This window comes from Salmo salar, chromosome 01 (genome assembly GCF_965601325.2).
Source record: "Salmo salar chromosome 01, fSalSal1, whole genome shotgun sequence".
Taxonomy (NCBI): domain Eukaryota; kingdom Metazoa; phylum Chordata; class Actinopteri; order Salmoniformes; family Salmonidae; genus Salmo; species Salmo salar.
Genome location: NC_138291.1, coordinates 39,421,392 through 39,435,648, shown reverse-complemented (window position 1 = coordinate 39,435,648; position 14,257 = coordinate 39,421,392). Strand labels below are relative to the sequence as shown.

Genomic DNA, 14,257 nt, shown 5'->3' with positions numbered 1-14,257 from the left:
GCTTCACAATGAGCAATGCTGTTGGCAAGAGCACAAACAAATCTGGGACCAGGCTAATACTGACCAGTGACCCTTCCCCACCACCAGCACTAGGGTCATCTCCCATCCAGCAGGCTGCTGTCCAGTCTTTCCTGGGGAATGATGCCAAAGCCATTGCCTGTCTGGAGGCAGCCACCAACAACCAACCTTCACCTCCCATCCTCATTCTCCTGGGCAAGACACAGATGAAGGCACGCAAGTTCATGGTGGGTTGTTACGTTCTGGGTTACCATGCCTTGTCATGTATAGGCTAAAGCTGAATGATCAATGTTGCCCTGTTTCCTCCACAGTGATTTTGCATGTTTGTCTTCCTCATTCCAATCATTAGGCCTGTAGCTTGATGTACTACAGTACCCATAATGCTCTGTGTAACATCCGAGTTGTGTCCTAGTAAAGATGTTCTGAAGCTAACGTAATGGCGTCGGGCAGCTTATCAGTACAACTGGCCTACTTTTCTCAGCATGACATTTTTTATAGAAATAACCATGGCCTAACATGCCCTGTCATCAGGGGAGAGTGAGTGTCTTGGGGGTTGGTGACGTGTGTGTATGACAGGCGGCCGGTGACACCTTATTTGGGGAGGACATGCTCATAGTAATGGCTGGAACGGAATTAATAGAATGGTATCGAACACATCAAATACATGGTTTCCATGTGTTTGATGCCATTCCATTTACTCCATTCCAGACATTATTTTGAGCCGTCCTCCCCACAGCAGCCTTCTGTGATGTGTGTGTGTGGTGACTGTGCTGTAGGAGGCAGTAGAGAGCTTCAGGAAAGCCCTGATTCTGCTGAGCCCCAACGAGACCAACCTGTACAACGTCTCTGAAGCTGCAGAGGTCTTCTATCTGACTGGACTCTGCTACATGGCACTGGATCTCCTGTTGCAGGTACAGCAACTAGGCGTTGTCTGTTCAGATATCCATGTTATTTGGCTGCATGGCCCCCCAACACTAGCCTGGTCCTAGATCTGTTTGTGCTCTTGCCAACAGTGCTTGGCATGACAGCACAAACAGACTGGCTACTCCAACACAACGTTTTTGAATCCGCTATGTCTTCTAACCGTCAAATCTCAAGCTGTTTCTCTGTTGCAAGGCTTTTTTTCTCTCTCTTTTTTCATGCCGTGAAACACCTGTTGTTCAGTTCATGTTACATAACACGTTAACTAGGTACACGCTGTTACTTTGAAATAGTCTATGGTACAGTACATACTGACATGGCGACGGCCTCCTTCACCAAACTAACACCCCCATTTGAAGATTCTGTAATGTTTTCTGACAGGCTTTTGATGCGTTCAGCAACGCAGTGAAGATAAACCCTGACTATGCAGATGCGTACCACCAGCGTGGGCTCTGTCGTATGCGCCTGCAGCAGTCCGAGAGTGTTCAGGACTTCAACAGAGCCCTCTTCATCAACCCCAACCTGTTCCAGGTAGAGGCTCCGTAACCACTGGCTCTCTGGAACTCACTGTCCACCCATGTACAGTATAAGGCTGAATCCTAAATTGCACCTTATTACCTACATAGTGCGTTACTTTTGACCAGGGCCCATAGGGAATAGGGTGCCATTTGGGATGCAGGCTAAATGTACTGTAGAGCCTAAATGTATCTGAAGCCACGTTATACAGAAGCAGTGCAATGGAACACATTGTGTGGAATTGTTGTGAATGGAGTACATTGTGTCTGAATTTCAAGGTGTATCTGAGCCGTGCAGCCTTCTATGGCGCTAAAGGGCGCTATTCAAAGGCCATCCTGAACTGCAACGAAGCCATTAAGATCCAGCCCAAGAGTGTCAGAGTCTACCTGTATAGAGGAGCACTCAAATTCTACCTGAAGGTGAGATAAATGGGATGCCTTCCTTTGTTGTCTATTGTTGCATCTTAGATGCTGGGTTCTTTACCGATGACTCCGAGAAGTTGTTAATTTGTTAAACAACGGAATACGTTTATTATCAGGTATGAAGGTAAGACCCAGGTGCAGACCACGTTGATATAAACAATAGTTTAATTGACAAACAAGACGAACTGGCAACAGACCAACAGAGAACACAGGTATAAATACACAGGGGATAAAGGGGAAGATGGGCGACACATGGAGGGGGTGGAGAAAATCACAAAGACGGGTGAAACGGATCAGGGTGTGACATTTCTTTCACATTCACACAGGTAACACAGCTAGCCATGACTCTTTGCTTCTTCAGCCTTGCCTCTCATTAGCCAATCACATTCTTTAGAGGGCAGTAACCCAATTTACTATTTGTTCATTCAAACGATAACCCTCTTTGGAATGAATTTGATTGGTTATTCTGAATAATAACTTTTCCAATACACAACCTCTATGAATGTAACGTTGTCTATAATTGCAATGCAGAGTTGTATGATTCACCTCACCACTTGAAAGTGGCTGAGAGATTATATCTCTTCTATGGTTTTTTACTCACCATTTACTGTTGTGAAAGAGTGGTCATAGAGTCCAATGAGGACAGATGGGGTCCTGTTATGAAAGCTCTTATTGTTCATGGCTAGATTAAGAATAATGAGTTATCAATATTGCCATTGTCAGTCTTTTTATTATTTTAATTTTGTGAGGTATAAATAAACAGTTTTATCAGTATTTTAAAATTAATTTCTAGGGTGGTTATTACCTTCGAGAGGAGCGTTGTCTTCTTTCATCCGATTATTGAGACAGGATATAAAGAGTTGTGTGGGGAGAGAAGGTTGATAATAATATAATTATGGCATTTAGCAGACACTTTTATCCAAAGCGACTTACAGTCAAGCGTGCATACATTTTACGTATGGGAGGTCCTAGGATCGAGCCCAATATCCTGGCATTGTGCCATGCTCTACCAACTGAGATAATGTGTCATATTGGCCTCAGTGAGAAACCTCAACCAACTGTATTGTCCCAAGGCTCTGTGTCAATCAACATTTTATTTTTTTATTATGTGTTTGGGCTTTCTGTCTTTCCACCACACTTTTTTTTTAAACTCTTGTCAGTTCAGTCGAGACCTACTTCTCTCTATGCCTCTGGCGCTCAGCCATAGAGAGTGAGCAGAGCTGCATGAATATGTGCAATGTTCAGTAGTGTTCTTTGTGTTTAAATTTAGAATGCTTTTGTTTCAGGTGTACAAAGGGGCAGTGGAGGACCTGACCATGGCCCTGAGGATAGACAAAACCTGCTCATTTGCATACTACAACCGTGGAGTGTGTTATCAGCAACTCAAGGAATATGAATTGGTCGGTTTGGGTTTTCTCTTTTTCTTTTCATGTTTGTTGTTTCTAAAGCGCCCTTATGGGAAAAACACATGATTTCACATATAACATTTACACATGTTTTGTACATGTGAAACCATGTGTTTTTGGAACAGTTCACATGTGATGATGTGGATTTTCACATGTGAAACCATGTGTTTTTGGAACACTTCACATGTGACATAGTGTTTTGCTATATATTTTCTGTCAATCGTGATGCACTTTGGTAGGCTACTTTTTGGCCTGCAAATTAACTTGGCATGCCTCAGTTGCAATTGCATTTAAAGTTATAGGATACTTTATATGCGCTTATTATACTGAACAAAAACATAAATGCAACAGCAACAATTTCTAAGATTTTACTGAGATGCAGTTCATATAAGGAAGTCAGTCAATTGAAATACATGCATTAGGCCCGAATCTATGGATTTCATGACTGGAAATATAGATATGCATCTGTTGGTTACAGATAACTTAAAAAATAAAAAAGGTAGGGCCGTGGATCAGAAAACCAGTCAGTATCTGGTGTGACCACCATTTGCCTCATGCAGCGCGACACATCTCCTTCGCATAGAGTTGATCAGGCTGTTTATTGTGGCCTGTGGAATGTTGTCCCACTCCTCTTCAATGGCTGTGTGAAGTTGCTGGATATTGGCGGGAACTGGAACACGCAGTTGTACACGTCGACCCAGAGCATCCCAAACATGCTCAATGTGTGACATGTCTGGTGAGTATGCAGGCCATGGAAGAACTGGGACATTTTCAGCTTCCAGGAATTGTATACAGATCCTTGTGACAGGGGCTGTGCATTATCATGCTGAAACGCGAGGTGATGGCGGCGGATGAATGGCACAACAGTGGGCCTCAGGATCTGGTCAAGATATCTCTGTGCATTCAAATTGCCATTAATAAATGCAATTGTGTTCGTTGTCCATAGCTTATGCCTGCACCATACCATAACCCCACCGCCACCATGGGGTACTCTGTTCACAACGTTAACATCAGGAAATCGCTCGGCCACACGACACCATACACGTGGTCTGCGGTTCTGAGGCCAGTTGGACGTACTGCCAAATTCTCTAAAACAACGTTGGAGGCGGCTTATGGCAGATAAATGAACATTCTGGCAACAGCTCTGGTGGACATTCCTGCAGTTGGCATGCCAATTGTTCACTCCCTCAAAAGTTGAGACATTTGTGGCATTGTGTGCCAAGCTTGTAGCGTCATACCCAAGAAGACTCAAGGCTGTAATCGCTGCCAAAGTTGCTTCAACAAAGTACTGAGTAAAGGGTCTGAATACTTATGTAAATGTGATATTTCATTTCATTTTTTTATACATTTGCAAAAATCTCTAAAAACCTGTTTTTGCTTTGTCATTATGGGGTATTGTGTGTATATTAATGAGGGGAAATGTTTTTTTAATCTATTTTAGGAAAAGGCTGTAACGTAACAAAATGTGGGAAAAGTCATGGGGTTTGAATTCTTTCCGAATGCACTGTACATTTCAAAGTGCAATAAAGCCGCATTCACATGCTAGTCGGAACTCTGATATTTCCAAATTCGCAATCTATTCATATGGTTTTTAACTATAATTTGTTCACAAGTATGATAGCTGTACTTTTAGTTTATGGTTTACGCAACTTATTGTTCATTAGCCAATCAGTGTTAGTCAATGACTTCAAAGCATGTGAATGCATCCTATTGGTATTTATGACTTCACAACTGCTAAACTTCCACCTCCCACATGGTTACGAACGCAGCATTAAATTGAATATATTGGGTAGAGAAATGTAAAATTTTACTAGATTATCCGCACATGTACCCTAAAAGGCACTGACCAGTACCATAAGTTCCTATGTGTACATCTGAAGGTACCTTATGTATGCTTTTGACTTTTCTGTACAACAGGGAGCAACACTGTACCTTAGTGCTGTTACACCTCCGACACTGCCAAAACACCATCTAACCTACAAAATATTGGGTAGAAAAATTTCCCATTATACCTACAAGGTACCGAACTGTGTTCACATATGTACCTGCGAAGTGTACCTTTTACCTTTTTGTACCCCAGGGAACAACACTGTAGTGTACATGAACCGTACCATTATTTATTTCGTGTGGTAATACTGAGTATACAAAACATTAAGAACACCTGCTCTTTTCATGACAGACTGACCAGGTGAATCCAGGTAAAAGCTATGATCCCTTATTGATGTAATTGTTAAATCCACTTCAATCAGTGTAGATAAAGGAGAGGAGACAGGTTAAAGAAGGATTGTAAAGTCTTGAGACAATTGAGACGTGGATTGTGTATGTGTGCCATTCAGAAGGTTAATGGGCAAGACAAAATATTTAAGTGCCTTTGATCGGGGTATGGTAGTAGGTTCCAGGCACACCACTACCCAAAGGACATCCAGCCAACTTGACACAACTGTATGAGGGATTGGAGTCAAAATGGGCCAGCATCCCTGTGGAACGCTTTCGACACCATGCCCCGACTAATTGAGGCAGTTTTGAGAGCAAAAGGCCATGGTGCAACTCAATATTATGAAGGTGTTCCTAATGTTTGGTTTACTCAGTGTATGTTCAAAGCTATAAGTATGAAGCTGGTGGTACTGCAGAAACATCGCTGCACTTCCACCAAGAGGTTGCAAGTTCAAATCTCCAAATAATGAATGTACACTCTACTATGTCAAGTGTCCTTGAGCACTGATAGTTTTATGTTGGTGGTGATAATTGGACAATTATTTACGTTATTCTGGGCAGCTTTTAAGAAAGGGCAGAAATGCATTCTTGTCAATAAGTCTGTGGACTGTATCTTTTCCACACTCGCAGATCTGATGGTATAGTTGCACAGCGACCGAGAGGTTGTGAGTTCAAATCCCATTTAAGGCTAAGTCCCAATTGTGGTCACAGTACAAGCTTTTACAGTAATTGAAATCAGAATACAGCAGCATACTGTCACATTATAGAAATAACATCTTTTAAGATTTTGTGTGTTTTTTCTGTAAGGGAGGGGTTTGTGTTAGGAAAGAAGTGCTCCAACCATCTATAATTAATATGTTTTGATTCGTAATCTGTGTGTCAGCAAACATCTTGTTTATGCTCCTGTATGTTATATACATGTGTTTATGTCCCTTGCTGCTCTTTATTGTCATAGCTGTTGTTTCCTATTGATCTCTCAGGCTCTTAGAGACTATGGGATTGTCCTCCTCCTTCCCAGCAAGAAGGAGATTGACCTGAAGGTCTTGATCAATCGTGCTCTTCTATACGTGGAGCTGAGTGACCATCACAATGCCTTACAGGTAGTGTCCTGTAGCTAGCATCGTCAACAGGCATTGTTCACTGTGCAAACACTGAAACTCACCAGGCCGGACAGATATATTAGACAGAGAGACTTTGGGACTTTGGGACATGGTCCAGGTGTAGGATCTTAATTTGATCACCCTGTTGCAGGACAACTTTCCTGCAATTCACTTTCCACTTAGAAATGTCAAGACTTTATTTTCACTTACGAAAAATGTATCAACCCCTATAAAAATGTCCATTAATTATAATCCACATAATATTTCACATTTCCTGTTGCTGCAGGATTATTTTCCTGGTGGAGCTAATTGTCTCAAATTAAGATGCTGCATCTGTAGAAGGGTTGTATATATTAGACAAAGAGACTATGGGACATAGGTTGTAAGTATTACTATTGGACATGGTAGATAGGTTGTATATGCTAGGACATGATAGATAGATAGATAGATAGATAGATAGATAGATAGATAGATAGATAGATAGATAGATAGATAGATAGATAGATAGATAGATAGATAGATAGATAGATAGATAGATAGATAGATAGATAGATAGATAGATAGATAGATAGATAGATAGATAGATAGATAGATAGATAGATTGTATGCATTCGCCATAGGCGATGAGTTATCTCACATTGTTCAATCATTCATCACAAGGAGGGTTAGCGTTGATTGCATATCTCTGTTTCTTTATTCCTATTCATGCCATGATACCATTGGAGTGTACATAGCAATATCACATAGTAATGTGTTAGGTAGCACCACAATCATCATCTACCTGTTCATCTGTTCATCCATGGTATCTTCAGTTAAGTTGCTGTTGTGGTGTACTGTCTTTCTCCTGCAGGATTTCAAAGCTGCCTCCTTGAGAAGTCCAGAGGACGCCACCATCTACCATGCCCTAGGAGTCTCCCATCACAGGTCTCTCCCCTCACACACTCAGTATAGACACCCTAACACCGTATCCCCACCCAAGGACATGTTATTCTTCCCAAGCATCTCTACTTTCAGAGTTTGATAGTATAGGCCATGCGGTATCTCAAATTGTTATCCAAACCATGCTATTCATTTCCTTTTTTCTTGTTATTCATCATTTCCAGTTAGGCCTCCAGTGGGAAATCCAACTTATGCTGCCGTTAATAGTGAATTAATATGTGTGTGTTGCCTGAAGGCAAGACCATAAACACCGCATGACCTTTTATGAAGAATGATTTATGATTTCAATTAATAACTTTAATGGCTATTGTTCTAAAGTGGTCATGATGTGGGAAGAAGATGGGGAAATCAATGTAGTGTTACAACATTGACCCACAGGGCAAATCCTTGTATCACACTGAATGTGTAAGACACTCTCTCATCTTACTGTTGGACACGTTGTAATCAGGCTACCAGTGTTGGGAACAGCAGAAATCATCCAGACTGTCTCTCTACTCTCCCTGTGTACAGAACATAGAAGAATAAAACAGAATATCTATTTAGAGAGGTTCTCACAGAGAAATGCCATTGGGCCTTTTAACATCTTTCATATTGCTGAGGGAATGTTCAAAACCATATTGAAAGCAGGTTGTTCACGCCGAGCTAAAACATGGCTCTCAGAGAGTTGGGGGAGAGAAGAAGAAACAGAGAGAATTTCTGAGAAAAAGAGATGAGTAGAGGAGCAGCACTCAGCGAGGTCATTCAGACATGGTGTATTGAAAGGTGTGATCCGTCCTGACAGTGTCGTTCCCCTTATGAGACATGTTTTAGAATGGGGGTGTTATAGGTAATGGTGTTGACCCAGAACACCTATACTGGGATGCACCAACTCCTTTGGGAACTGTGGTCATTTGGAGAGTGTTAATGGACGTGGAGTAGAGTAGTGGTTATTGCTCATCCGCTAGCCTGAACAATTACTGTTTTTCACAGGATCTTTAATGAGCCCAGTTAAATGGGTGCTGAAGTGTTTTTTGTACGGGAATGGATTTTAAGAGCATACTGCTTTAACAACATCTTATAATGAACTCTATGACCTGTGTGTGTGTGTGCGTGTGCGTGCATGCGTGCTTGGATGTGTCCTCTAGGCTGGGTCAGCTCCAGGAGTCAGTAGAAGCCTACAGCCAGGCCATGCAGATCAGCCCGTTCTTCCTAGATGCCTACGTGGGGCGGGGCAACGCCTACATGGACTACGGGCACACCCAGGCTACCAAACACGCTCAGAGGGACTTCCTTTCCGCCCTGCACCTCAACCCCCTCTGCTCCAACGCACGCATCTGCCTGGCCTACAACTTCCAGGTAACCCTAACCTCCTGACCCCAAACCCTAACCCTAGCTTCATGTCCATCGTTCACATCCTGGTTCAACTCTAACTCTAACCTAACTCTAACCATAGCTTCATGTCCACATCCCGGTTCAACCCCAACCCTAACCTCAACCCTAACTGTAACCATAGCTTCATGTCCACATCCCGGTTCAACCCTAACCTTAACCTCAACCCTAACTGTAACCATAGCTTCATGTTCACATCCCGGTTCAACCCTAACCTTAACCTCAACCCTACCTGTAACCATAGCTTCATGTCCACATCCCGGTTCAACCCTAACCTTAACCTCAACCCTAACTGTAACCATAGCTTCATGTCCACATCCCGGTTCAACCCTAACCTTAACCTCAACCCTAACTGTAACCATAGCTTCATGTTCACATCCCGGTTCAACCCTAACCTTAACCTCAACCCTAACTGTAACCATAGCTTCATGTCCACATCCCGGTTCAACCCTAACCTTAACCTCAACCCTAACTGTAACCATAGCTTCATGTCCACATCCCGGTTCAACCCTAACCTTAACCTCAACCCTAACTGTAACCATAGCTTCATGTCCACATCCCGGTTCAACCCTAACCTTAACCTCAACCCTAACTGTAACCATAGCTTCATGTCCACATCCCGGTTCAACCCTAACCTTAACCTCAACCCTAACTGTAACCATAGCTTCATGTCCACATCCCGGTTCAACCCTAACCTTAACCTCAACCCTAACTGTAACCATAGCTTCATGTCCACATCCTGGTTCAACCCTAACCTTAACCTCAACCCTACCTGTAACCATAGCTTCATGTCCCCATCCCGGTTCAACCCTAACCTTAACCTCAACCCTAACTGTAACCATAGCTTCATGTCCACATCCTGGTTCAACCCTAACCTTAACCTCAACCCTAACTGTAACCATAGCTTCATGTCCACATCCCGGTTCAACCCTAACCTTAACCTCAACCCTAACTGTAACCATAGCTTCATGTCCACATCCCGGTTCAACCCTAACCTTAACCTCAACCCTACCTGTAACCATAGCTTCATGTCCACATCCCGGTTCAACCCTAACCTTAGCCTCAACCCTACCTGTAACCATAGCTTCATGTCCACATCCTGGTTCAACCCTAACCTTAACCTCAACCCTAACTGTAACCATAGCTTCATGTCCACATCCCGGTTCAACCCTAACCTTAGCCTCAACCCTAACTGTAACCATAGCTTCATGTCCACATCCCGGTTCAACCCTAACCTTAGCCTCAAACACAACCCTAACCCTGAACCTGAACTTGTCACATGGGTATACACAGCTCTGCAGACATATTATTCAAAGTAGAATCTACTTGGAGAGCAGTAGGTAATTGACATTATTTTTGTCAATGTGAATAGTCCTTAAAAGCCAAGTGTATTGTGTAATGCGTGTACCCTCACGTATTATACATTTACTGTACATTGTAAATGAATTCATGTTAATTGCCATATTGCTGAGTGTTGAAGAGCAGACCACTTCTGGCTCTTGTTGCGTTATTCATGATAGGATGAAGAGGGGGTGGATTTACATCAATTCAACCTGGTCAGACATACTTATGTGCATAAAATAGCCTTCTTGTGTCTCCATTTTGTGACCAATATCTATTCTTGTACTCACTCCAATCGTGTTGCTAAGATTTGCATTTGCCGCATTTCGGCAAAAAAGAAAACAGGCAACTTTCTATAATTTTTTTAATAAGAAGACAGCTGTCAACATGTCGTTTTGTTTAACTGCCATTGTTTAAAACTAGCAAACCAATCCCAGCATTTTGTTAAACGTAAATTCATTTTCACTGTTTAAATTCATGCTTTAGCAGTTGGCAATTTCAAATTTGGTACATAACTCCAATCTGTCCGTCTGCTTCTCCAGGTTTTCGGTTGCTTCCAAAGAGCCTGGAACCAGTTCACAGTGGCAGCAGAGATTGACTCCAAATGCTGGAAGGCATTTGAGGGGAGAGCTGTCATCAACCTGCAGATGGGAAACACCTATGCTGCTTTCCAAGACATTAACATGGCTTTGAAGGTACCACATTGGCTACATACAGCATCAAACCCATTGATGTTAGTTCTACGCAGGCTGGTTAGCAATGAGATAAAAGTCACATTTTTCTGTGATTGTTTGGACCTGGTATGTAATGTGGATCCTGTGGGGAATTGCAGTTTCCTGTTTCAGTAATGGATGGCCACTGTGAAGAGAGATAATTGGCTGAATGTCCTCCACTCAGTCAGGAGAGCGTGTTTAGTCCATGTTTATAAAATGCAAGCTGTTGAGTACACTGAGGGAAGACATACTGCCGGTGTGTACTGCCATATTCAGCGTTTCAGAAAATTACTTGGACATGATGTATTATAGCTATGTGGTTGGTGTTTTGTTTCCGGTCAATCAGGAGATAGAATGCAGGTTGTTGGAGTAAGACTGCCAGTGTTGCTGTATTCAGTGTTTCATCCCTTATAGCAGGGTTTCCCAAACTCGGTCCTGGGGCCCTTACTGGACGCACGTTTTCTTTTTTGCCATAGCACTACGCAGCTGATTATAGTAATCCAAGCTTGATGATGCGTTGGTTATGCCTTATAATAATAACTTGGAGATGTTATATTGTTGCTATATACAGTTGAAGTTTACATACACCTTAGCCAAATACATTTAAACTCAGTTTTTCACAATTCCTGACATTTAATCCTAGTAACAATTCCCTGTCTTAGGTCAGTTAGGCATCACCACTTTATTTTAAGAATGTGAAATGCCAGAATAATAGTAGAGAGAATGATTTATTTCAGCTTTTATTTCTTTCATCACATTCCCAGTGGGTCAGCAGTTTACATAGACTCAATTAGTATTTGGTAGCATTGCCTTTAAATTGTTTAACTTGGGTCAAACGTTTCGGGTAGCCTTCCACAAGCTTCCCACAACAAGTTGGGTGAATTTTGGCCCATTCCTCCTGACAGAGCTGGTGTAACTGAGTCATGTTTGTAGGCCTCCTTGCTCGCACATGCTTTTTCAGTTCTGCCTACACATTTTCTATGGGTTTGAGGTCAGGGCTTTGTGATGGCCACTTCAATACCTTGACTTTGTTGTCCTTAAGGCATTTTGTCACAACTTTGGAAGTATGCTTGGGGTCATTGTCCATTTGGAAGACCCATTTGCGACCAAGCATTAACTTCCTGACTAATGTCTTGAGATGTTGCTTCAATATATCCACATAATTTTCCTGCCTGATGATGTCATCTATTATGTGAAGTGCACCAGTCCCTCCTGCAGCAAAGCACCCCCACAACATGATGCTGCCACCCCCGTGCTTCACGGTTGGAATGGTGTTCTTCGGCTTGCAAGCATCCCCCTTTTTCCTCAAACATAACAATGGTCATTATGGCCTAACAGTTCTATTTTTGTTTCATCAGACCAGAGGACATTTCTCCAAAAAGTACGATCTTTGTCCCCATGTGCAGTTGTAAACCGTAGTCTGGCTTTTTTATGGCGGTTTTGGAGCAGTGACTTCTTCTTTGCTGAGCGGCCTTTCAGGTTATGTCGATATAGGACTCGTTTTACTGTGGATATAGATGCTTTTGTACCTGTTTCCTCCAGCATCTTCACAAGGCCCTTTGCTGTTGTTCTGGGATTGATTTGCACTTTTTGCACCAAAGTACGTTCATCTCTAGGAGACAGAATGTGTCTCCTTCCTGAGTGGTATGACGGTTGCCTGGTCCCATGGTGTTTATACTTGCGTACTATTGTTTGTACACATGAATGTGGTACCTTCAGGCGTTTGAACATTTCTCCCAAGGATGAACCAGACTTGTGGAGGACTACAATTTTGTTTCTGAGGTTTTTCTTTTGATTTTCCCATGATGTCAAGCAAAGAGGCACTGAGTTTGAAGGTAGGCCTTGAAATACATCCACAGGTACACCTCCAATTGACTCAAATGATGTCAATGAACCTATCAGAAGCTTCTAAAGCCATGACATCATTTTCTGGAATTTTCCAAGCTGTTTAAAGGCACAGTCAACTTAGTGCATGTAAACTTCTGACCCACTGGAATTGTGATATAGTGAATTATAAGTGAAACAATCTGTCTGTAAACAATTGTTGAAAAAATTACTTGTGTCATGCACAAAGTAGATGTCCTTACCGACTTGCCAAAACTATAGTTTGTTAACAAAAAATGTGTGGAGTGGTTGTAAAATGAGTTTTAATGACTCCAACCTAAGTATATGTAAACTTCCGACTTCAATTGTATTCACAGTGTTATTAACTGTGACCCTGGCCTGGCCTTTCTGTAGCACCATCCTGTGTCAGATCAGCTGCTGACTAACCGAGGGGTGATAAACCAGTTCATGGGGGACAAAACCAATGCCATGAAAGACTACCAGAGAGCCATCTCACTCAACACCAAGTACGCCCTGGCCTTCTTCAACGCTGCTAACCTCTACTTCTACAACAGGCAGTTTGAACAGGTACAATATTTCACTCTAATGGATTTTATTCTGATGTACTGTCAGTGTCAAGTGTAAAACCTAGTTCAAATTCACTGAGTGGTGAACTGTTTTACACTTAAGGGTCATTCACGTCCTATTGGATGGGTCTCACTGTATGCATACACTCTCGTCGCTCTTCTCCTTCCTGTGTGCTCCTGCATGACGGTGGTTCTGTGTGCTCCTGGCTGGTGATCCTCCAGGCCTGTGAGTACTACAGCCGAGCGTTTGAGCTGGACCCAGCAGATGAGTCTGCGGTGCTGAACCGGGCCATCACCAGGGCTCTGCTGAGGAAGGTTCCAGAGGCCCTCCAGGACTTCTCTGAGGCCCTGAGACTCAACCCTTATTCCTCACATGTGTTCTTCAACCGAGCCAATCTCTACAACTGCCTGCGCCAGTACAGGAATGCAGAGAAGGACCTCAGTCAAGGTGAGCAGTGAGCAGCAATCAACAGCCTTTTACCACTCAGTCTTTTGTTCCTGGATGGCTGCCCTTGTGTGTGTCAATGTGTTTCCTGCTGGATAGAGTTTCTCAGTCCAATGTGTGCTAGGTATTGTACAGAGACTTGTAACACATTCCGAGGTCAGATGGTTGAATCTTACTGTAGTGTCATTTTGTTGTTGTATTAAGCACTTAATGTGTTTAAATCAGTCTGTCTCGAGGATATTTGATTCAGTGCATTGTGTTGTTGTATTGCGTTGTGTTGCAGGCTATGTGGTAATGAATCAAACCTACAACCATTGCAGGTACCATGCTACAGACAACTGAGCCTATACGTTTTATTTCTGTATTGACTTGTGATTCCCAGATAAGATTCAGTAAGTGTGGACAATGATAGGGTTTTCATTTCCCCTGGGTGATGAACGTGG

General features: G+C 42.6%; 1 protein-coding gene across 2 annotated transcripts in view; it reads left to right on the top strand.

The window, feature by feature from the left end:
• ttc6 (tetratricopeptide repeat domain 6) overlaps nucleotides 1-14,257 on the top strand; it is a 29,947-nt gene that overhangs the window by 13,486 nt on the left and 2,204 nt on the right. For both annotated transcript variants that reach the window (XM_014194592.3, XM_014194585.3), the window contains exons 21-31: nucleotides 88-245; nucleotides 795-929; nucleotides 1,321-1,470; nucleotides 1,734-1,874; nucleotides 3,164-3,277; nucleotides 6,478-6,597; nucleotides 7,448-7,521; nucleotides 8,661-8,871; nucleotides 10,788-10,940; nucleotides 13,197-13,370; nucleotides 13,592-13,817. In XM_014194592.3, the coding sequence (XP_014050067.3) occupies nucleotides 88-245; nucleotides 795-929; nucleotides 1,321-1,470; nucleotides 1,734-1,874; nucleotides 3,164-3,277; nucleotides 6,478-6,597; nucleotides 7,448-7,521; nucleotides 8,661-8,871; nucleotides 10,788-10,940; nucleotides 13,197-13,370; nucleotides 13,592-13,817 (1,656 nt within the window). The remainder of the gene's footprint in view (nucleotides 1-87; nucleotides 246-794; nucleotides 930-1,320; nucleotides 1,471-1,733; nucleotides 1,875-3,163; nucleotides 3,278-6,477; nucleotides 6,598-7,447; nucleotides 7,522-8,660; nucleotides 8,872-10,787; nucleotides 10,941-13,196; nucleotides 13,371-13,591; nucleotides 13,818-14,257) is intronic.